Consider the following 23,951-nt stretch of genomic DNA (forward strand, 5'->3'; position numbering starts at 1 on the left):
GGTTTTTCTTGCAGACGTTTCGTGACCCAACCGGGTAACGTCCTCAGGGCTAGAAGGGTTTGCAGAGAGGAAGAGGAAGAGAACTGCGGGGTCTTCGGGGCTCTTGGAACTCCTTTGTCTGCTTACAGACCTTTCATGACCCAACTAGGGAACACCATCAGGGCTAGGAGGGAGCGGAGTTTGTGGAGAGAGGGAGGGGGAGGCCTCCGATGTTCTCGGAGCTTGGCTGCTTTCCTGCAGACCTTTCATGACCCAACTAGGGAACACCATCAGGGCTAGTGAGTGCGAGCTGTACACTGCATAGAAGCTTGAGGCAAATTCTAGTTCTCTCTATTCCAGGACCCCTGTGGGTTCCCTGTAAACTGGTCCTTTGGTGGTTGGGAAGGGCTCCGAGGCTGAGCAGTTGGAGCAGGATCACATGGGCAGGGCTGGGGGGCGGGGGGGGGGGCAGATCGGGGAAGAGGAGACAGGGGTTTTGAACCACCTACGCACCCCTGTCAGGCTGGCCCTGCAGTTTCCCTGCTACAGAGCCCTGAGAGAGCAGCACAACTTTCCCATTCAGGGGAGCCTCCGAGAGCTAAAATTAATATTAGGAAGGAACTAAGGCCATCGATCGTTGCTTTCCCTCCAAGGAAAGTAATAGAAATAGATTAACGGCCAGACACTTTAGAGCCCATTTCTGAACTTTTCTGGCCCGTTACAGCAGCAGCAGCCTTCCTCATGCTTGGCCATTTGAAGGACTTCCGCTCCCAGAATTCATGCTGGCTAAGGAATTCTGGGCGTTTGACATCCCTGAGTGCTGATTAGGGAATTCTGGGAGTTAAAGTGACCAAAGCGGAGAAACCCTATTGCTCTACAGACCGTTTGCTGCAGATAGACGACATTATATCTTTTCTGCAAAAGATCATTTCCCTGGGCGAGATCATTTCCCAAAAACTTTTGAGGGGATTCCCACAGGGCCACATCTGCGGATCGCATCTACCGGCCTCCGGCTTCATCGGCTTTTTCCTTCTTTCCCAGGCGGGAAATTTATGTTTATTGTTGCCACATGGCTAAAACCCCCACCCCCCGGCTCTCTCGGGCCCAAGGAGTCACTTTCCACGCCTTTTTACACGTTTTGTTTCCCTTGAGAAAACCGAAGCTGAGGCTTCCAAATATTTGATGAAGGCAAGGAAATATATATATATTTTTCCCTTGTATTTCTGCACAGCTGTTAGAATCCTTATGGGGCTCCAAAGGGGCCTTGCAAAGATAAAAGCACGAAGCTGAAGAAAGTTACCTTGGTGTGGAATTTGTCTTTCCGTAGGTCTGCGCCCATAGTGGCCCTTTTATTCCTGTTATGGCTTCCAATTTTGGAATCTGACTGGTACCTCCTCAATATAAATCATTGCTTGGAGGAGAAGAGATGTACTGAGAACATCTGTAGCTCTGGGCTGAACTGTGGGGTCCTTGGTGGTCTCTGGGCTTTGATGGTTTTCTTGCAGACGTTTCCTTACCCGACTAGGGAACATCATCAGGGCTAGGAGGGAAGGGGGTTTGCAGAGAGGAGGAGGAGGAGGATTACAACTATGGGGTCTTTGAGCTTGGCGGTTTTCTTGCAGGCGTTTCATGACCCAACTAGGGAACATCATCAGGGCTAGGAGGGAGAGGGGTTTGCAGAGAGGAGGAGGAGGACTAGTGGGTTCCTTGGTGCTCTCTGAGCTTGGTGGTTTTCTTGCAGATATTTTATGGCCCAACTAGGGAACATCGTCAGTGCAAACCCATTCCCTTCTCCCTGATGATATCACCTAGTTTGGTCATGAGATGTCTGCAAGAACACCAGAGGGGACTAAAACATGCATAAGGCTACGTTTAATCTACCCATTCCCTCCAAAATCAAATGCTCCCTTACAAGGGAAGTGTATTTTGGGGCTGCCTCTATTCTCCCATAAATAATCTAGCCGGTCTAGATCACTGTAAAATGGGTTCTAGAGCAATTCTAGCTTTGAGATTCCCCCTTCAAAAACGGCCCCAGCCGCAGGTTCCAAAGGATTTTTCTTCTTAAATGCAACCCCCTCCCCCCCCCCCTTTTGGATGGAAGACGCTGGAATGCTTTCTTGGCAGAGGCCGCGGCCGTCCGCAGCACCAGCGCTCACCGTAACGGCCGTCCCAGCGTCTCAGTGTGACAGAAAACGATTCCGAATTAAGACACGAGACTCTCTGGGACAAACTCCAAGCTGAACCGGTGACCTGACAACGGATTTAAACACGATTCCTGGAAACGGATCCAAGGGCTCAGCGGGAAACCTGGCCGGGCTGTAGAGGGAAACAGCTGCAGATTGGGTGCCTTTGGGGAAGAGGTTTTTCTGGGCCGGGCCCAGCCAGATGGCCTTTAATGCCTATTTTGTTTGGATCCCGCCTTCTATTGACGCAATCCAAGGAGGGATCAGTTCAGGTCCGGCAGCTCTCGAGCAAAATCACCTCCTCCATGCCAAATCTGGCTCCATGGCTGAGGAACAACGGTAGTCCTCAACTTATGACCCAAAATTGGTGTTGCTAAGAGACACAAAATCCAGTTTTGCACCATTTTATGACCTTTCATGCCACGGTTGTTAAGTGAATCATTGTAGTTGTTAAGTTAGTAACATGTTGTTAAGTGAGCCTGGCTTCCCCATTGGCTTTGCTTGTTAGAAGGTTGCAAAAAGGGGATCACGTGACATTGAAATCGTCATAAATGCGAGTCAGCTGCCAAGCATCTGAATTCTGATCGCGTGACCACAGGGATGCTGCAATGGTCATATGTGTGAAAAACAGCCATAAGTCACTTTTTTCAGTGCCATTGGAGCTTCAAACAGTCACTAAATGAACTGTTGTTAAGTTGAGGATCACATATATAACAGTTATTACAGGTGATTGCTTTAGTCCGGCAAGATCCTGTCTCTAGGCACGCAACCAACAAAGGAGTTATTCAGAAGTAACTTCTCTGTCATTCTTGCACAACCAGCAAAGATAACAGATAATCTGAGTTGGAAGGGACCTTGCAGATCATCAAGTCCAACCCCACCCCGCCCTGCCTGAGCAGGAGACCCTACACCATTCCTGACCGATGGGAGTCCAGTCTCTTCTTGAAAGCTTCCAGGGATGAAGCTCCCACGACTTCTGTTCCACGGGTTGATGGTTCTCCCTGTCGGAAAGTTTCTCCTTATTTCCAGGTTGAATCTCTCCTTGGTCAGTTTCCATCACGGGTAACAACGGTAGAGAGACGGTCTGGGTATAAGGTATTATGCCAGCTACAAACGGACAGGGGATCCGAGTTGAAATAACAGGTAACAAAGGCAATGGGAAAGCCCGATTCACTTAACTGTGAGAGGCAAGGTTGCAAAATGGGACAAAGTTCACTTAACAACGGTCTAGCGGTTGGCAAAGGACATTTGGGGCTCCGGGGTGGTCGTAAGTTGAGGATCACCTCTACTTCCAAACCAGCCCCTTTCTGAATCTGGAAATGCCAAGATGCCAAAGGGCCCGGCTGGCTGAGATGCCAGGGCTGTGGTTACCCCCCCCACCACTGCCAAGCGCTCCAGGTTGGGTGGGGGGCTTCCAAAGCTGCGTCCCCAGAGGGCCCCCCCCCACCATTCCCCCACAAATAACACCAGGAGGCGTCCGTGTGACAGTTGTCTCTTTTCCAAAGGATTTGGAACCAGTAAAAAGGGAAGCGACACAAGGGAGAATTCCCTCCCGGCAACCTTCCCGCTTCCCAAGAGGGTTTCGTTGGCTTAACCCTCGCCCAGCCTTCCTCCGTCCACCAGTTTGGTCCCTTCCAGGCCTGCTGGTTCTCCCTCCCAAGGCGCCGAGACCCACGGAGGCTCGATCTGACGAGGAGGAAGGAGACGAGATCTCAGGAGCTTCGGCTGCCTGCTCAGTGCCCGAAAAACAATCTCTGGGCTGCCAACCGCCTGCCCCTGCGCCCTCCTCGTGGGCGGCCTGGGCAGGGCCGGTCCCAGCCAGCACGATCAGGACGTTGGGCTCCGCGGGCACGCCCAGCCTCACGGTTTCAGGTGTCCGGTTTTGGGGACGCCTCGGCCCCCCCGCCGTTGACCCTTCGCTGCTCCAGCGTGGGCGAGAGGGGATGCATCAGGCTGACCTGAGCGTTACTGAAGGAGGAGATCCGACCGCTGCCCCCAATCTGGATGTTGACGGTGGTGGAGTAGCTGGCCTTCGGAGGACCCTTCTCAGGGAACCGAGCCGTGTCCGGGCTCAGGGGGGCTCCCCGTTTGGGGCAGTGCTCCCCATCTCCAGCTGCAGTCTTGGGAGCCGCCTGGCCACCCCTCTTGCTTGACGTACTTCAAGCACAGGTTCGGCACGTTGGGCCACCGGACGCCGCCCAGGTCGTGGGAGGGAGGCCCGCCGCTTCCAGGGGAGGCCTCGGAGCCGGAGGATTCCTGGTGCCCCCGCTGGGGGCTGGCTCTCCGGAGGGCAGGAGGGTCCTTTGGGCTTTCGCGCAGGCCGTGGGGCAGGAGAGGCCTGGCGCCCAGGGCTCCGGGTGGGCCACGGGGTGGGGGGCTGCCTCTGGGGTGGGCCCCAGAGGCCTGAAAGTGCAGGAGGGGAGGGGGCCTCCCGGAGGGGGCGAGCACATCCTGGGCCTCACGGGGACTGCACACGAGAGTTGGGGGCCGAAGCCGAGGAGAAGGGGGGGGCAGCGCTCAAGAGCCGGGGGGCCCAACAAAGGGGGCCTGCATGGGGAGGGGGAGAGGGGCCCGGGGACGATGCACTGAGAGGAGGAGGAGGAGGAGGAGGGGGCGACGGCCACCGCCTCTGGCCTTCCCGGGTTCCGATGGCGCTTGGGCGCCCCTTGGGGAGGGAAGCCAGGGGGTCAGCTGGCAGCCAGGGGCCCCGGGGTCCTCGGGGCAGGGACGCCATTCCTCTTGGCCAGACTTTGGGAGATGCAGGAGGCGGCAATGTACCTGGAGATGGCAGCCGCGCTGGAGGAGAGAGGCACCGGCGGACGGGGGAGGAGGGGAGGCATTGGGGCAGGGGCACCCTTGGGCATTGCACCGCCAGGCACACGGGGGACTCCACCCGGCCGGGAATTCAGGAGGGGCAGCAGGAAGGGGTTCCTGGGGTGGGCAGGGCGGCCCCTCCGCGGAAGAGTCGAGCGTCAGGGGCTGGGTGGCCTGGGTGGCCTCAGGGGCGGCAGAAGGGGTTGGGGGTCCCTGGCGGAGCCCCCCAGACGGCCTCCCGGAGGCTTCCTGGCTGGGCCCTGCTGCCTCTCGGTCTGGTCCCTTCCTCTCCGGCAAAGCGAAGGGCGAAGGGCTTCTCCCCCCAGTGCTCGGTGGGGAGTGGCCCTTTCCCAGAGTTGGGGCCACGGGCCCCTCCGGCAGGCAGAACAGGGGGCAGCCGGGGGTCCTGGCCTTGGGGGGCTCCCAAGCGACGGAGACATTGTCCAATTGGTGGTCCCTGAGACACTGCTGCAGTTGGGGGGCAGGGCTGGCCTGCTCGGCACCCACAGAAATCTTGGGGTGCAGCCTGGGCTCCGAAGGCCGACTGCCCCCCTCCCCCTGCCGGCCCGGCTCGCGGGGGTGTGGCTTTCCGCGGCTGCTCTTCTCTCCCTGCTCCATCCGGGGTGACGCCTGGGGAGATGCAGGGGGGCCCTCCGGTGGGCTAGGGTCCAGGGCGGGGGAAGGGCCCTCCGCCCCTCCTCCTCCTCCTCCTCCCCCCTTGGTGGGGGCCGGGAGCGTCTCCTTTCCTGCCACGGGGACCCTCGGAAGGAGCCGCGGTTCGTGCCAGTCGTGGTGCAGCGAGGCCAGGATCTCCGGAGACAGAAGCCAGCAGGGTCTGTCACTATGCAGCACCACGGCGGTTTCACGCGTGGCGGCCACCAAAGGTGTGGTTTCCTGGATGCCGACCACATGCGGGAGGGACTCGTGGATCAGCACGTGGCCATAGATTTGGGGCTCACCTGTGGGGAGAGAGAGAGAGAGGCAGGAGGCAAAATGAAACACTGGCTCCCTGGAGAGGAGAGCAACAACGTCAGGGGACTGGGCCTCATTTACGCACGGGGTCCTTAACTTATGCCCGGAAGGGGCCTCGGCATTTCGGTTAGGTTGGGATAGCCACGTGACTGGTATGCAGGCTTTATTTTTTGCAGTGGCCATTAAGCAAAGCTAGTCATTAAGTAAACCAGTGTATCTCTACGGGTATTTCTTTGAGGGGGGTGGATGGCTTAGAAATACAGAATATAAAGAAAGGAGGGAGGGAGGGAAGGAAAGAAAGAGATAGGAATGGGAGAAAGGGAGGATTGGTGGGTGGGAGAGAGGGATAAAAGAAGAAAAGAAAGAGGAAAAGAGAGAGAGAAAAGGAAAGGAAAGGAAAGGAAAGGAAAGGAAAGGAAAGGAAAGGAAAGGAGGGAGGGAGGGAGGGAGGGAGGGAGGAAGGAAGGAAGGAAGGAAGGAAGGAAGGAAGGAAGGAAGGAAGGAAGGAAGGAAGGAAGGAAGGAAGGAAGGGAAGGGAAGGGAGGGAGGGAGGAAGGAAGGAAGGAAGGAAGGAAGGAAGGAAGGAAGGAAAGGAAGGAAGGAAGGAAAGGAAGGAAGGAAGGAGGGCTGACTCACACTGGGGCAGGCTTCCTCCTGGCCGGCTCTCCTGCAGGGCTCTCGGACCCCGGCTCAGGGCCTTCTGGTGGGGGGCCCCCCGGGGCCGCCCGCCGGGCCTCTCCAAGGTCCACTTCTGGGATTTCAGCCGGTTGATCTTCTCGCTGTACATCCTGGCCAGGGCCTGGACCTTGCTGATGATGCGCTCGGAGGTCTCCAGGAGGCAGGGCTCCCCGCCGCTCTGGTAGAGGCCCAGGCCCGGCAGGAAGTCTGCTGAGGCAGGCAGCCCCTCCTTCGCCCACCCGTCCCTCGGCTGCCCCTTGCCGGCACCCCGGAGAGGCTCCTCCAAATCCGAATCCTCCACGATGCAGAGGGGCTCCGCGTAGGCCGGCCGATCGGGGGAGCAGACGACTCCGCGCCTGACCCCCACAGCCCCCTTCTTGGGGCCGTCCTTGGCGCTCCGCTCCTTCTCCTGCCAAACCCGCCTGATTTCTGCCCAGGATCGGAACCCAGGCTCCTCCGACCCGTCGCTCGGCTCCCGCTGCTTTCCTCCTCTCCCCGAAGCTTCAGGGCCAGCCTCGGAGGGGGCCCCCTTCTCTGGCCCCGGCCCCTGGGGACCCACATCCGAATGGTGCCGCTCGATGGTGGTGAGCGCCCGGCTTCGTCCGGAGTGGCTTTGGGGGACGGACAGAGGTTGGCTGTTGCAGGACTGACTCCGGCTGCGGCTCAGCTGGCCAGACCTTGGGCGGAGCCTCCTCAGCTGGGCTCCTCCCTCTTCCCCTCCTGGAGCCTCTGGCTGCTTCCAGATGCTGTTGAACCGCAGGACGGATTCTCGCACCACCCCGGCGGGAACTGGAGGGGGGCCGCCCTCTTCCTCGGGGACCTGTGGCCCCTTCTTGCCCGCTTCCATGCTTGGGCAGTAGCTCTGGGTCTTCTCCAGCAGGACCCAGTTGTCCCTGGGGGGCTTGGGGTCCACCTCTGTGCTTTGCTCCTGGCCGCCCGCGGAGGTTATGGGGCAGGAGTGAGGCCTGGCCGAAGAGCCAGGGGCCTGGCTTTCCTCCTGGGAGGCCTCCTGCCGCACGGAGGCCGAGCTGACGGCCTCCTCCGTGGGGAGATCTTCCAGGACGTGTAGCGGGGAGGGACCGGCGGATTCCTGCGGTCGGTGGAGATCGTCTTCTTCGGAAGAGTCACTGCCAAAGGGGTGGGGGAGCTTTGGCAGGAGCTGCCCTTGGAGGGGGCTCCCCTGGGGAGGGGGGGAGGGGGCCTCCTCCCGGAAGACCCCGTTCTCCTCCTCCTCTCCCTCCATTTTGTCCTCCCGATCTTCTCCGCCATCCTTGGGCGAGGGGGGGTCCTGAAAGTGAGGCAGAAGACAAGCCCAGGCTTAGTTCCGTTTAGTTTACTTGTATTGTCCTTGCACCTCGTACGTCGAACTCAAACACCACCTTCAGGGCACATCCTGACCATGGAAATCAACACAAACACACCTCCTTCACATTCTATGCAATTAAATCGAAAACTCCCAACACCGCACCAACACTGCACTCAGTACAGCAGAATTCAAGAGAGTTACTGCCCTGGGATAGAAGCTGTTTTTCAGCCTCTTTGTCCTTGTTTTTATTATTGTCCTGTACCGGTCTGCCAGATGGTAATAGTTCAAAAAAAAAGGGTTCCTAGGATGAGATGGATCTTTGAGGATGTTTTGAACTTTCTTAAGGCAGCAGGAGCTATAAGGCTCTTCCAAAGAGGGGAGAGGACAACCCAGGATCCTCTGAGGGGCAATGACCTTCACCCTCTGGAGTGCCGTCCTATCTGCCCCGGTGCAATTGGCAAACCATACAGAGGTGCAGTAATTTAAGATACTCAAGAGTTAAGACTTAACCCCGACCTCTGTTCTTTCTCTACGGTGTCTCCAGACGACCTTCTGCTCCCCTGAGTTCTCCTCCCCAGGTCAACTCGTAAATCATTCCGATCCCAGCTTCCAAGTTGCCATAAGACGGGACGGGCAGGGGACCCGAAAACCTTTCATTGGAGGGTGTGATTGATGACACCCAGCCCGCGGAGAAGCTGATATATGACACACCCAGGGGGATGGGGGGGGGGATAACAGAGTCATAGGTGATAGTAAATTAGGGGTCTCAGAGCTGACTTAATACGGCGGACATGTTGCTCCTGATCCTTTTGAATTCTTTTGAAACTTGGCTGGAGGCTCGTGATTTAAATAAGAGCAATATAGGAACCCCGATATCTCGGGGCCTTCGACTCCCAAACCTCCCTGGGACACACAGCTGGAGAAACATCAGTCCGAGAGACTGTCTTGAGCAGGGGTCTCCAACCTTGGCCACTTTAAGCCCGGAGGACTTCAACTCCCAGAATTCCCCAACCAGCAGAGTGAGTGGTGGAAGGAGGGCAAGCAGAGCTAGCTGGGGAATTCTGGGAGTTGAAGTCCACCCATCTTCAAGTGGCCCAAGTTAAGAAACCCTGACAAGGTCCATGTGAGGGTTACCCTCTCTTTCACGGCTTACCAGGAACAGGCTTCAAGTACAAATTTAATAAATAATAATAATTTAATTAATAATAATAAATCATTAATAGCACATAGCACTAGCACTTAGACTTATATACCGCTTCATAGTGCTTTTACAGCCCTCTCTAAGCAGTTTACAGAGTCAGCCTCTGGCCCCCAACCATCCGGGTCCTCATTTGACCCCCCTCGGAAGGACGGGAGGCTGAGTCAACCTTGAGCCGGTCAGGATTGAACTGCTGGCAATTGGCAGAATTAGCCTGCAATACTGCATTCTAACAGACAGGAAGGAAGGAAGGAAGGAAGGAAGGAAGGAAGGAAGGAAGGAAGGAAGGAAGGAAGGAAGGATGGTTTACAGAGTCAGCCTCTTGCCCCCAACAATCTGGGTTCTCATTTAATCCACCTCGGAAGGACGGAAGGCTGAGTCAACCTTGAGCCGGTCAGGATCGAACTGCCGAATTGCCAGCCATCAGCAGAATTAGACTGCCATACCACTGCGCTGCCGTGGCACCACAATTATTCTTAATGGAAACAATAACAATCACCCCCTCCGAGCGATTACCTGCAGAGCCGAGCCGGGGGCTTCCGAGCTACTTTCTCTCCAGAACCCGCCTTCCTTCCCAGTGTCCTTGTCCAGGCCCCGCTGGCTAAGCAGCTCCAGGATCTCCTCAGTGATGGAGAGGTTCGTGGTGAGCGGGTCTTGTGCCAGGGAGAATTCAGCCTCTTCCGCTTCCAGATCCGAGGGTTCGGCTTCCTCCTCTGGTTTGGCCGAGGCCAGCGTGCACGAGCTGCCGGAGGAGAGGAGGGGCTCGCTGGCCGGGAAGAGGTCTCCCTCGCTGTCCGCGTGCTGCAAAGGAGGGGAGGGTGCAGGAGAAGGAACGGCAGCGACAAGAGGCGGAGAGAAAAGAACCATCAGCCTCGAATCCTTACGTAGTCACAAAGGAAGGGATGCAGTCGCCGTTACTACACCATAACACGGATGAAGTTTTATGGTGCAATTCCCTTGCCTCGCTCCGTGAATTTTACAATAGTCTATCCCTTTTCTTTTGTCTTCTTCCCAGGTCTAAGCCACTGAACTTAAGAACTTAATCAAGATACTACCAACGGTCTCCACTTTTTGCTAGAAGTTCAAGAGTTCCTCTTTGGAATTAAAATGTTTTACTGTATTATAAACACCCATTTTTAAACAAAACCATTTGTTGTCTACTTTGCTTTCTATTCCCTGATGTAAACCCATTTCTGGAAGGCTCCTTCCAGAAGAAAAGGAAAAATATAATTGAATGAATGAATAAATAAATGTAAAATAAATCAAATCAAATATCTTCCTATGAGAAATATGCCATCACCCACTCCAGCCACAGGTCGCACCTGGGGAACTCACCTTTAACCTGGCTCCGTCTGAAAAGGTCCCAGCAGGTAAAAGACGAGATCCACGGAGAAAAGAAAAGGAAAGAAGGAAAGGAAAGAAAAAAGAAAAGAACTCTCATTAGAGGCATTTCGTTTTTCGTGGGAAATTCAATATTGGACGAAGGAAACTGTTGCATCAACCCGTTGGAGCGATGCCACGTTGGCAGATGCTTTTATGGGTTGTGGCCCAATTCCACGGAGTATTTCACTTAGATAGCCGAGGTTTATAATGCTCTGAAAAATCGTGGCACTCCAGAGTTGCAGAGTGAGCCCTAACAGATCCATTCCCAGCCTCAAAGCCATCTTTTTTTAAAAAATGAATGCGTCATAAAACGAGACCTGGGAAGGTCAGTGGGTGAGGTGAGGTCCTCAACCTTTCCGTGGAAGGAGAAGCTCCTGCTGTGGTTCATCGGCAGCCGGTGCAGGCGGCAGCGGAATCGGACAGTGGGGAAGAACGGGGGGGACACCAGTCAGGGAGTCTGGAGAGGACTCGGACGAGGGTCCTGCATCCGATGCAGAGGTGGGGCCAGGACCATCTGTGTGCGTGTGTGTGCAGGCAAGAGCCGCTGAACCAATAGGGGCGACTTGGGAGTAAGGCTGGGAGGTGATGGCCCCTCCCATAAGGGATAAAGGAGGTGCAAAGGTAGAGAAACCTTTGCAGGAAGCAAAGTCGTTCACTCTGTTCGGATTAAACCTCGAAGCTCTGTGTGGACTTGGTACTTTTTACAGTTAATTTGGCACTTTAGTTGTTGGTAGCAGTTAAAAGGAGAGAAAGGTGGGTGCTCATCTCGAGGGACTGCTTGGGACTCATTGTGGGCTGGGAATGCAAATAATTCCCAGCGTTGAAATAAAACACCTGTTTCAACTGAGCGTGTGCTTTAATTCCGGCCTCGGAAGCCTTGGTCAGAACAGCTCCCAGGATGTTTCTGTTTGGCCCTCCTAGCCAAGACTTTGCAGAGATCAGTAGTCCTCAACTTAGGACCATTTCTTTCAAAGATTGGAGGGAGAAAAGCCATGTATGGCTGGGCCTCGCGCTTACAACCTTGGTAAGCAATCTGCGGTCACATGTTCAAAATTTCGGGCCTGTATGTGTTTATGAGGGCCGCAGCGTCATCATTTGGGACCTTCCTTGGAGATTCTTGCAAGCGAAGTCAGTTGGACTTGCTTAAGGGCTATGTGGTTTACTTAAGGACCGCAGCAAGAAATGGATGTGGCTCACTTGAACAACCGCATCGCATAGCGACAGAAATTCCTCTTGCGGTCGTGCTCGTAAGGCGAGGACTCTCTGCATTGTACAAAACCTTTGGCAAATGGTCCTCGGCTTAGGGCCACCATTGAGTCCAAAAATTTATGTCGTTAAGTGAAACATTTGCTGGTTTTGTCCTATTTTATGACTTGTCTTGCCCCTGTTGTTAAGCGAATAATGACACTTGTTAAGTGAATCTGACTTGCCCCTTGACTCTGCTCGTCTGAAGGTCGCAAAAGGGGATCACGTGACCTTGGGACAGAGCAACAGTCATAAGTCTGAATCGGTCGCCGAGCATTCGAATTTTGAGTGCCAAGAACGTTCACCCCAAACAAACCCCCAGAATTAAGGAGGAAAAAGCTCTTACTCGCTGGATGAAATAGGACCTGAGATTCCTTGGCTGGCTCTATAAGGAGGAAACAGGGTTAAGAGTTAGCATGGTGGTTAGCCATCAGGGTTAGGGTCCAATTAACTCACCTCTAAGTCTGCATGGAGAGAGGAAGATAGATTTGGTATGATTTTACGATTTGTTGTAAAATAAATTAAGTAAATTATAGTTATCTCGTTAAAGTATGAATTAACAAAATTATAGTCAAATGATTGTTCAGTAATGATACTAGGTTATACAATTGTTGATTGATAATATGAGTTATTATGTAATATAACTATAATAGTGACTAGGAAATGGATGCACAAAAAAAAAGTGGTAAACCAACCAATAGACTGTTTGTAAATCTGTGAAGGAGGAGGATGTTTTTATGTTTTATGTTTATGTGTTTTTGTTGGTTGTTAAAATCAATAAAACTTTTTTTTTTTTAAAGAGAGGAAGAAGGGTTAGCCTTAATTGTATAAAACAATAAATCGTTAACTCTTTCGGAATTGTTAAGGCAGCATTGGCTCGGTAGGAGAAAATGGGTAGTATTATAACAAAGGTCCTCAACATACGACCATCGTTGGGACCACAATCTCCATTGCCAAGTTAGGAGGTTGTTAAGTGAGTTGCACTCGGGTTTACAAATATTTTCACGAAAGTTCTCAAGTGAATTGTGGCCGCTGACTGAATCTAGCTTCCCCATTGACTTGGCTTGTGGGAAGCAGGCGGAGAAGGTACCAATTGGCGATCACGTGACTCACTGGAATGGACATAAGGGCGAGGACCGTTGTAAGTGACTCTTTTGGAGCGACACTAAACTTTGAATGGTTGCTAGAGAAATGGTTGTAAGTTGAGGATCACCTGCATAGTATCTAAGGGAGGATTTCTCAACAAGCTTGGCAGATTTAAGATGGGTGGACTACAACTCCCAGAATTCCCCAGCCAGCGTGCTTTAAGATGGGTGGACTACAACTCCCAGAATTCCCCAGCCAGCGTGCTTTAAGATGGGTGGACTACAACTCCCAGAATTCCCCAGCCAGCGTGCTTTAAGATGGGTGGACTACAACTCCCAGAATTCCCCAGCCAGCGTGCTTTAAGATGAGTGGACTATAACTCCCAGAATTCCCCAGCCAGCGTGCTTTAAGATGGGTGGACTACAACTACAACAGAATTCCACAGCCAGCATCCTTTAACAGGGGTGGACTTCAACTCCCAGAATTCCCCAGCCAGCATAGCTGGCTGGGGAATTCTGGGAGTTGAAGTCCACCCATCTTCAAGCTGCCCCGGTTGAGAAACACCACGCAAGAAGAGGTTCCAGAAACACCCACATTGGTGCTTCTCCAGTGACGCTATCCGGATCAGGCGGACGCTATCTGGATCAGCTTCCTCTCAGAGGATCCCTTGGAAGCTTTAAGCCACCGACCATCGGCCCTGAACTCTGTTCCAAGTGACCATTCCGGTCACAAAAAAGGGACTTGGGAATAGGGAGGATGAGCTGGTCTGGTGGTCTGCTGGCGCCCCCTGGTGTCCCGCTTGCAGGACACGCGCGGTGCTGTGGGAACAGCTTGTCCGCCTGAGGACGCTTGGAGCCCCGCCCACCTCCTGCAGCCACACCCCTTTCTCCAGGTAGCTCACCTGACTGCCTGCGGCCCCGGCGATAAGAGCCGCTTTTCTCCAGCTGTAAAATGGGACAGCTCCGCCGGATTCTCTCGGGACTGTACATGGACTCTGGAGGCTCTGAAAGAGGAAGTTCTGAGTTTGAATCCTACGCCTGCTGAATACGAGCCTTCGGGAATTCTGGGTTGTAGGGTTTTGGAATGCAAAAGTTTCCTCTGGTTTACAGGGATTCCTCACTTTGCAACCGTAATAGAGCCTGTCCATCACGGTCGTAAATTGAGACGGTCGTGAATCAGGTTCCCGCACAGGGCTGACCCAATTTTTCGGACGGTTCTACCTGTCTACCGAGAACTACCTGTCTCTGTTGCCCAGGGTGCCTCCCAGGGATCCTCTCTCCACCAGGTAGGTCAGTGAATTCTTGACCGTCCCAGAAGGAAGCCCCTGCAGAGATGCCAGCATGACCGCTGGTCCCGTCTCACCTGATTGCCGCCGGCCACGCAGGCTGGCCCTGGACTCGTCCAGTGGAGGCGAAGGCAGGGGCAGCTTCGGGGTCTCGGGGCTGAAGACCACGTCTGGGGAGGCTGTCCAGAGGAGAAAGAACCTCGTCACTCGGACAGCAAACGGCCGAGAAAATGGGAGACAAGCTAGGAAGTGATTCATTAAGGCTTTCGTGAGAGTAAGAGATGATAGTTGAAAAGGGAAAAGATAAGGATTTGACACACACATATGAATGTGTGTGTGTATTGTTATCTAACATGCTATCTAATTGTTGTTTGTAATTAGCATGAAATTAATATTTTATTATAGAATTATTATTAAAGATATACAATTGCTAACTGTAATGAACGTGAAAAGTAATATTGTAATTGTAATAAGCATGAAATTAATATTTTATGATAGGATTATTATTAAAGATATACAATTGCTAAGTGTAATAAACACAAAAATTAATATTGAATTGTAGGAAAAGAAATGACATGTGGAGTCTGATAGACATAAAAATAATATAGTGAAATGTGGTGTTAGATAAAAATGACCATTATTATTACTAGAAATGTATAATTTGCTAAACCTAAATAGGATGAGTATTATTTTGTTTGTATTATAATGAGACTAGAACAGGACTTTGTTTTAAATGTAATAGTGGCACAACCAAGAACCAAAAAGGGAATAAACAATGAAAAACACAAATTAATATGAATTTATGAATGGTTATTAGAATTATATAATTTTTAAAGACTGCAAATATGACCATTAATATAATATTTATAATGAAAGAAGATGTTAAGAATATAGAGACAGACACCAGAATAGCACATGGGAATATCTGAATAATTAAGATTGGTAATTTGTATTCATATCAAAGGATATAAGAAAGTTAACATTATCAATATGAAATTATTGTCATGTTAGTTTTAAGATGTAAAATACCCTGGAACCACACTGTTCGCACAATGATATGTTTGTAGAAATAAAAAATAATAAAAAAAGGATTTAAAAGGAAAGGAAAAAGGAAAGCAACTGGCCAGAGATTCCGCCTCTTCCCTCCCCCCATGTAAGAGTGGACGGCTGCAGAGACATCCAGGAAATGGGGTGGGGTGGGGGTTGAGGACCCCCCCTTGCCCCCAAATTCTTACCCTGAAAGCTGTTCTCCAAGAGGACTTGCTTGGCCTGGAAAGAGAAAGGAAGACCATCCGGAGCAAGAGAGTTCTGGGAGTTTGAAGTCCACCCGTCTTAAAAGTGGCCAGGTTTGAAAAACACGGGTGGTTCTCCACTTACGAACGTCTGTTTTACGACGGTTCTGAATAACCACAGCCTCCACGTGGGTGGTTTATAGCCTGGGAGGTACTTCCAGCCACCATAAAATCTCATGCACCCCCACCACGTGTAATACATCTTGGGTTCCGCTTAATGACCGTGCCGTACCCCTAATGCAGGGGGGTCCCGACCTTTCCTATACCCTGCCTGCCCCCCCAAAGGCTTCCAATATATTCTTGCACCCCTGACAAAAATAAATAATTATAGGGATATCATTATGCGTTTTTTGAAACTTCCAAAGACACATTTTTGCACCCCCTAGAATATCGTCCCACACACCCCCACACCCGGGTTGGGACCCCCCCGCCCTAAGGACTGCAGCGATCTGCTTAACGATCGCCATGAAAAGTGTTGGAAAAAACAGGCCGGATCCTGTGGGCGCCTTGACTTATAAGCCCAACGGCTTACAACCAGATGTCCAACCCCCAATAACGGTCGGAAGTCGAGGACCAGCCCTACAGGGACACACACACACACACCGCCTTCATCAAGAGCCCAAGGTCAGAAAAAACCGAGCTGGCTACCCCCCTCAAAGCCCCCTCCCCCTTACCTTCTGGGGAATGGACGCCGGGTGATTTTCCACGATCAAACGTTTCAGGTAATGAATCCAGAGTCGCTTCTCTTCCTGGTTCCTCACCTGGAACAGCAGAGAAAGGCAGGTGTTGGGCGGCCGTTTCTACAGCCTGGGAATCCAGAAAGATCTACAGGTACAGAGGTGGGACTCAGCTGGTTCGGACCGGTTCTCGAGAACCAGGAACAGACATTTGGAGTCGTTTGGAGAACCGGACGACCCCGCCTCTGACCGGCCCCGCCAACCCCGCCTCTTCTCCGCCTCCCATTGAGTCCCAGCTGATCGGCTGGGGCTCCTTTGGTTGCCCTGCACAGGAGAACGGAGCTGGAAAGCAGGTTAGGGGGGTGGGGGACGGAAGGGGGATTTTGCAGTATATCCTTCCCCTGCCACGCCTACCGAGCCACGTCCACAGAACCGGTAGTAACAATGTTTGAATCCCACCCCTGTACAGAACCGGTCAGAACCGGCTGAATCCCACTCCTGAATCCCTGGGCCACCGTCTCCCAGAGGCTCACAGGGTCCCTGAATCGGCTGCTGGGCGTCCTACCTGGATGGTGTGTTGCTGCTTGGGGATGGAAAGGTCCGAGATTTTGAAGCTCAGGGGGTCCTTGGTGTTCTCCTGGAGCGCCAGGTTGCAGCACTGCAAAGTGGGGGGGACGTCAGTGGAAAGGATGCCCCCCCCAAAAAATCTAACATGGTCTCAGGGACTTTAACCTAGGAGGACAATTCCCGGAACCCCCCGGGCAGTGTGCAACTTTAAGCTTGGGTGGACTACAACTCCCAGAACCCCCCAGGCAGCGTGCAACTTTAAGCTTGGGTGGACTACAACTCCCAGAACCCCCAGGCAGCGTGCAACTTTAAGCTTGGGTGGACTACAACTCCCAGAACCCCCTGGGCAGCGTGCAACTTTAAGCTTGGGTGGACTACAACTCCCAGAACCCCCTGGGCAGCGTGCCCAGGTTGAGAAACACAGCTCTCAAGGCGTCAACCCCCCACCGATTCCCCCTTACAAAGATGTGGCTCTTGTAGACGAGGGTCTCTCCGCGCCGCTTGGTGATGAGCAGGACTTTGCTGAGAAGGAAGAAGACCCTCTCTTTGCGGGCGCGGGGCACCCGGAACTGACCCTCCAGGATCAGCTCCCCAAAGGCCCCCAACTCCGGACCCGTCCAACCAGCCAGCAGACCCTGGATCTCCTAGAGGGGGCAGGGGGAGAGGGGGCTCAGCTTAGGAAAAGGGGAGGGGGAGTCAAACTGGATCATTGGAGGCCTCCTGGATGGGTCCCTGTTGCCTGTTTAGATACAAGTCGCTTGCTTGCAGAGAGAAGATACCCTTCCTTCCAGCCCTGATGATGTCACCTAGTTGGGTTGTGAAATGTCTGCTAGAAAATCACCCAGCTCAAAGAGCACCAAGGACCCCACAGTCCTCCTTCCTCCTCCTCCTCTCCACAAACCCCCTCCCCTCCTAGCACTGACGATATTCCCTAGTTGGGTCATGAAATGTCTGCAAGAAAACCATCAAAGCTCAGAGAGTGCCCAAGACCCCCTTGTCTTCCTCTTCTTCCTCTTCTTCCCCTTCCTTCCTTCCTTCCTACCTGCCTGCCTGCCTGCCTGCACTGATAATATTCCCTAGTTGGGTCATGAAACGTCTGCAAGAAAGCCACCCAGCTCAGAGAGCACCAAGGGCCTCCAAAGGCAGGAAAGGGATGCCAGTATCCATCCTCCCCACCCCAGCAGATGGGCTAAAACAGCCCAGGTGAGCGGACCCTTCCCAAATTCTTTCCCACTGCCAGGAAGGGCCCCTGCGCACCTGCAGCCGACTAGCATGTTCCTGTTTCCGCTTCATGTCGTTGATGTACCAAGCCACAGCCGTCATGGTGATGCTGGCCTCTTCCACCGAGTCGTAGCCAGGACTGCTCTTGTCATAATGCTTGGCTAGTTCCTGGGTAGAGAAAGCAGGTTTGGGGGGGAGGGTAAAGGGTGGGGGGTCAGAGACGGGAGGTGTTCATTCAGTGGGAATCTGAGAAACAACTTGGGAATTCTAAGTCAGTCTCTGGAGAAAGAGAATCCGCACTTCAGATGTGGCACTAATACATCATATCCAACCCAATTTTTTTCAAGAATGGTTTCCGCTGAAGAGTTAAATTCTGCCTCCAATTTACTTTACAGGATGTTATTTCAGACTTTGAAGCAACTCTGGATGATTTGCAATATAATAAATTCATTAATCGTGTAGTCACCTCTCGGTGGGAGGAGAGGCATAGAAGTGTAACAAATAAATAACTACGCAGATACAGAAATATAACAGCATTAAAATGAACAGGGATCTGATAACGGTCTGTTTCTATACTGAGTAGCTTGCCCTGTGAGCGTTGGTGTAAGTTTTCTCTGTCATTCCTTGATTGGGATATTGCTTTCTGCTCGATTGTTTGTCTGGTATTAATCCCTGCTTATCTAGGCTGCACAGACTGCAAGCCAACATACTGAATAGAAACAGAGAGCAAACACCCTCCTCAGAAAAACTGATGATATTACACAGTCCAATAAGTAAGAAGAGTCCCTTTATTATCTCCAACTGTGCCCCCAATGTCCAGGTTACCTTCAGCTGGAGAAAAAAACACACAGTTGGGAAGACGCCAGGAACCCAGATAAGCCTCCACGATACCAGATAATTCACGATTTGCTCCCAACAAGTTGCTGTGCGCAGCTTCCCTTTTTAAACACCGTGTTCCCAGCTGCAGCTAATGAAGGAAATCAGGGCCCTTTCCTCCCCCGTAAGCCATGCAACCCACATTGCTTCCTTCTCCGTTCCTCCCTGCGTCCCCTAGGATGAAGAGGGGGTGGGCCTGGTTCTTCCTCCGAACTCCCTCTCCCTTGTTCTACCTCTCCCCTGCTCTGCCCAGCCAGACTTTGCCCTTCCCCAGTTTCCTCCACAGCCAATGGAGCCCCACTCCCACTCCCTGTCAGCTGCTAGGCCTCCCCCTCCGAGTCAGATTCCGACAGGACCGTGACAATTACCTAGTTGGGTCACGAAATGTCTGCAAGAAACCAACCCAGCTCAGAGACCACCAAGGAATCCAAAGTGGCACCACTAACCTGAAGCAGCAGATGGTACTTCAGAATTCGCTGGACCGGCTTGAGGAGATACGTCTCCAGAGGCAGCGAGTGCGAGAGAGTGGCCTGCCTCTCCCGGAAGAACTTGGCCAGTGATTCTTCCTCCATGCACTGCCGGAGCACGGAGACAGAGCTTGTCATGGGGAGAGGAGAGAAGGAAGACGAGAAGCGGAGGGTTTATGACTGTGCCTGGCTGGCTGGGACATTCTGGGAGTTGTAGGCCAGCCATTTTGAAAGGAGTAAGGTTGGCAAACCTTGCTGGAGGGACCACAGCAGGGGTCTCCAAACTCAGCCACTTTAAGACTCAAGGACTTCAACTCCCTGAATTCCCCAGCCAGCGTGACTAGCTGGGGAATTTGGGAGTTGAAGTCAACGAGTCTTAAAGTGGCTGAGTTTGGAGATCCCTGGATTAGAGGATGGGGGGAATCAACCCAGGTTGTGCTGAAAACCGCCACAGCGAAGCAGGAGGTTCACGCTTTATTGATTTGCGTAGAATTGTGTGCTTACTTGGGGTAGTTCATGCAGTACAAAGTGTAGATGTCGAATTCTTCGCTCTACAAAATGAAACGGAACAGCAATAAATGCAGCGCAGGAAGAAGGCGATTTATCTGCCTGCTAGGGAAGGGGAGACGGGGGGGGGGGGAATTCAGGCACTTACCCTTTGCACAAAGCAGTCCGCGATTGCATGGGCACTCGTGTTCCTCTCCAGATCTTCCAGCAGTTCGCTGTCCCAAGAGAGAGAGAAAAGAATTGCAAAGGGGGCGTTAAAGGAGGAGGATTTGCCAGTGGTTGCAGCTTTCCGGACCCCCTTCCGGAAGGCACTTTAGGCTGCCCCGACCCCCAGCCCTGCGGATTCACCAGAGGTGACCGGCTGAGCATTTTATTCCTGTTATTGGACCCCCTGCAGGATAATTGCGCTTGAAGGCAGGGCAGCCAGTGGCTTTGGGGGAATTGTGTGTGTGTGTGTGTGTGTGTGTGTGTCTGGGCTGAAGGATTAGTGGGAAGGGGGCTTCGGTGGAGGGAAGGGATCCTTCCCCAACCGGCTCCTTTCCCCCACCCCCCACCCCACTTTCCCTGCACGTCCCCACCAAAACTCTCCCCGATGAGAAGTCGGGAGCATTGATGGAGCTCTTGGCCACAGGCCAGGTCTTAAAAGACGAAAACTCAGCGGGAGGCAGGGGAAAGAAGGGGGGGGCTGGAGTGTGGGGGGGGCAACTGAAAATAAACCAAGCAGTTGGCAAGGAGCCAGAAAGTCTCCTTGGGGGGGGCCTTCTCCGTCTTCAGTGTCCTGGTGGTCTCTCTTACCTGAAGGGGACACGGAAGGAGGGAAGACAGAGAGAGAGAGAGAGAGGGTGGGGGCGTTTTAAGAACGGGAGCTGTCTGAATCCAAATAGTTCCCGGGGAGCCCCCTCCCCTTTGAACCCAAGAGGGGCCCCTCCCCGTTTCAACTGGCCAGGGGCTCACGCAAGCCATCTGTGGGAGAATGGCTTGCCGGAAATTTGGAGGGATTTTCTTTCCCAGATTTTGGGATAATTTGCAAGGCCAAAGAAGGAAAAAAGGGGATTTAAGATCCCTTATGGATCTTAAAGAAGACTCGGTTGCTGCTCTGTCCTTAAAGACGACCCCACTGTGAGCATAAGGAAACGGAGGCGGGGGGACCTCAGCGCACACTCAGAGGCACTCTTCATTCCCCGGAGTGAACCGAGTTCTAATTCTCAGCACTTCCAGCAGGAAGGGGCTAAAGGTCCCCAAATTTGGCAACTTTAAGACTTGTGGACTTCAACTCCCAGAATTCTGGGCCAAGTTTGGGGAGCCCTTGAGAGTCACGTCCCCCAGAAATGGCACCACGGAGAGAGAGAATCTGAGACCTCCTCTTTCTTCCTCCCCCCTGTCCTGCTCTCTATTCCCTCCTTCCTTCCTAGGACAGCCTGGAATTACTGTGGCAAGGACAGAGACTCCCCCAGCCCCCATTTTAAATAGAGGGTTTGCCGACCCCTTTCAGGTCACCGGAGTCTGGAGCCATTCCGCTTTCCTGCCAGGAAGATCCTGTTCCAAACCCCCAGCTTCCTTCTGTGTCCCTCCCAGAATCCATCTCCCCCCATCTCCCCATCCCCTGCTCCCCTTACTCAGCCCCTCAATTCCCCCCCCAAGTCCTGCTCAAATTACAGGCTCAGAGTATGTCTAGTTGACAAAAATCCCCCCCAGTTTTCTGGTTCACCGATGCAGGAGGAGCCGAATGGATCAGACCCTGAACCCAGGGGCCGAACACTCTGGCGGGTGGGGAGTTGCATTTCCCGGGCCCAATTTGATCTGCAGATTTCTTTCTTTCTTTCTTTCTTTCTTTCTTTCTTTCTTTCTTTCTTTCTTTCTTTCTTTCTTTCTCTTTCTTTCTCACTTTCTTTCTTTCTCTCTCTTCTTTCTTTTTCTCCCTCTCTCTTTCTTTCTTTCTTTCTTTCTTTCTTTCTTTTTCTTTCTTTCTCACTTTCTTTCTTTCTCTCTCTTTCTTACTTTTCTCCCTCTCTCTCTTTCTTTCTTTCTCTCTTTCTTTCTTTCTTTTTCTTTCTTTCTCACTTTCTTTCTTTCTCTCTCTTTCTTTCTTTTTCTCCTCTCTCTCTTTCTTTCTTTCTCTTTCTTTCTTTCTTTTTCTTTCTTTCTCACTTTCTTTCTTTCTCTCTCTTTCTTTCTTTTCTCCCTCTCTCTCTTTCTTTCTTTCTCACTTTCTTTCTTTCTCTCTTTCTTTCTCTCTTTCTTTCTTTTCTCCCTGTCTCTCTTTCTTTCTTTCTCTCTTTCTTTCTTTCTTTTTCTTTCTTTCTCACTTTCTTTCTTTCTCTCTCTTTCTTTCTTTTCTCCCTCTCTCTCTTTCTTTCTCTTTCTTTCTTTCTCACTCTTTCTTTCTTTCTTTCTTTCTCTCTTTCTTTCTTTTCTCCCTGTCTCTCTTTCTTTCTTTCTTTCTCACTTTCTTTCTTTCTCTCTTTCTTTCTTTCTTTTCTTTCTTTCTCTCTCTCTCTCTTTCTTTGTCTTTCTTTCTTTCTTTCTTTCTTTCTTTCTTTCTTTCTTTCTTTCTTTCTTTCTTTCTTTCTTTCTTCTCTTTCTTTCTTTTCCTCCCTTCCTTCTTTCCACCTCTCCTGTCCTTGGAAAGGAAGATACCGTTTCAGAGTCTGGCACCAGCCGCCTTCGAATCAGGGAGTGTATTTTCCATGAACCGGAAAGCAAGATGCTGAAGCAAGGAAAACGGAGATTCTCCGCAAAGGCCAGGACGACGGAGCGAGGGGAATTAAACACCGACCTCAGGCAGGCAGGCAGGGGATGGGGGCGGTAGGAGGGTCTCTGGATTCAGCATCGCTCTCCAGTTTATTTTTCTTGCAAAAATACAGCGGGAAACTAAAAAGGGTTGGAGAATTAGCCCAGGATCAGTTCACACCTGCCATCCACCTCCCTTGTTCCTCCAATACTTTTCGCCATTCGCAGCTAACCCAGGTTCAAAGCAACCCTGGCAAACTCTGTGTCCATCCATGCACCTTTAGCAGGACTTTTCTCTCCTCCCCGGCCATCCCAGGAGTGAGGCAAACTTAAATCCTCCCGAGCTGCTCGGGGTCAAAACGAGGACCGACCACCGTGACCCTCCTGATTCAAGGTCAGATGCCAAGTGGGGTTTGCCGGCCCCGTCCTCGGAAAAACCGGTCAGGGGGCTGGGCCAGGCCTGCAAGCAGGCTGGCGAGAGATGCATGGCTGGACTTTTCTCCCTGGTTAAGGACGGTGCATGGATTTTTAGCACTTTGAAAGTGCGGGGACAGCAGAAGGAACTCTGGAAGCAGCTGGGGACAGAATAAGAGCTTGGAGGTCTTCTAGTCCAACCTTCTACTTGGGTAGGAAAGCCTAGTCCATCTCAAACAAAGGGCTGTCCAGTCTCTTCTTGAAAACTTCCGGTATTTAGTATTCAGGAGGCAAGCCATCAATTGTTCTGTCAGAAAATTCCTCCTTGGTTCTAAGTTGCTTCTCTCCTGGGTTAGTTTCCATCCGTTGCTTTTTCTCCTGCCTTCTGGGGCTTTGGAGAAGAGCTTGACCCCCCTCCTTCCTTGGGGCAGCCCCTCAACTCCTGGAAGACTGCCACCACATCACTCCTAATCCTTCTGTTCCTTATTCTAAACAGACCCAATTCCTGCAATTGTTCTTCGTATGTTATGGGCCGTCTAACTCGTGCCCCTTCTTGTACAGCTGTTTCCCCAGAGCTGCAGAAGTGGGGCAAACCGTGGGCAGAGTCTTCCTTGGAGACCCCAAGAATCAAAACAAGGACTTTCTATATGAAAATCCCTGGCCTAGAGAAGGGGTCTCCAACCTTGGCCACTTTAAGGCTTGTGGGCTTCAACTCCCAGAATTCAACTTAAAGACTTGAGGACTTCTACTCCCAGAATTCAACTTTAAGACTTGTGGGCTTCAACTCCCAGAATTCAACTTTAAGACTTGTGGACTTCAACTCCCAGAATTCAACTTTAAGACTTGTGGACTTCAACTCCCAGAATTCAACTTTAAGACTTGAGGACTTCAACTCCCAGAATTCAACTTTAAGACTTGTGGACTTCAACTCCCAGAATTCAACTTTAAGACTTGTGGACTTTTAACTCCCAGAATTCAACTTTAAGACTTGTGGACTTCAATTCCCAGAATTCAACTTTAAGACTTGTGGACTTTTAACTCCCAGAATTCAACTTTAAGACTTGTGGACTT

The 23,951-nt window shown here is 52.0% G+C and overlaps 2 protein-coding genes and 1 pseudogene across 3 annotated transcripts in view; 1 reads left to right on the forward strand and 2 right to left on the reverse strand.

Annotated features, from left to right (window-relative positions):
* Positions 1-23,951, forward strand: part of LOC113445898 (calpain small subunit 1) — a 266,631-nt gene that overhangs the window by 190,141 nt on the left and 52,539 nt on the right. The gene's annotated exons all lie outside the window — the stretch shown is intronic.
* LOC148124992 (uncharacterized) lies at positions 3,643-4,679 on the reverse strand (annotated as a pseudogene).
* PLEKHG2 (pleckstrin homology and RhoGEF domain containing G2) overlaps positions 3,643-23,951 on the reverse strand; it is a 36,415-nt gene continuing 16,106 nt past the window's right edge. For both annotated transcript variants that reach the window (XM_087940223.1, XM_087940222.1), the window contains exons 5-19: positions 19,885-19,951; positions 19,734-19,780; positions 19,209-19,359; positions 17,923-18,054; positions 17,127-17,309; positions 16,664-16,756; positions 16,096-16,182; positions 15,365-15,398; positions 14,207-14,308; positions 13,746-13,847; positions 12,105-12,143; positions 10,466-10,482; positions 9,647-9,931; positions 6,585-7,914; positions 3,643-5,935 (exon numbers count right to left, since the gene is read on the reverse strand). In XM_087940223.1, coding sequence (XP_087796349.1) covers positions 4,680-5,935; positions 6,585-7,914; positions 9,647-9,931; positions 10,466-10,482; positions 12,105-12,143; positions 13,746-13,847; positions 14,207-14,308; positions 15,365-15,398; positions 16,096-16,182; positions 16,664-16,756; positions 17,127-17,309; positions 17,923-18,054; positions 19,209-19,359; positions 19,734-19,780; positions 19,885-19,951 — 3,925 coding nt within the window. In that variant the 3' untranslated portion in view covers positions 3,643-4,679. The remainder of the gene's footprint in view (positions 5,936-6,584; positions 7,915-9,646; positions 9,932-10,465; positions 10,483-12,104; positions 12,144-13,745; positions 13,848-14,206; positions 14,309-15,364; positions 15,399-16,095; positions 16,183-16,663; positions 16,757-17,126; positions 17,310-17,922; positions 18,055-19,208; positions 19,360-19,733; positions 19,781-19,884; positions 19,952-23,951) is intronic.

Source organism: Pseudonaja textilis, chromosome 10 (assembly GCF_049901715.1).
Source record: "Pseudonaja textilis isolate UNSWEBS1 chromosome 10, rPseTex1.2, whole genome shotgun sequence".
Taxonomy (NCBI): Eukaryota; Metazoa; Chordata; class Lepidosauria; order Squamata; family Elapidae; genus Pseudonaja; species Pseudonaja textilis.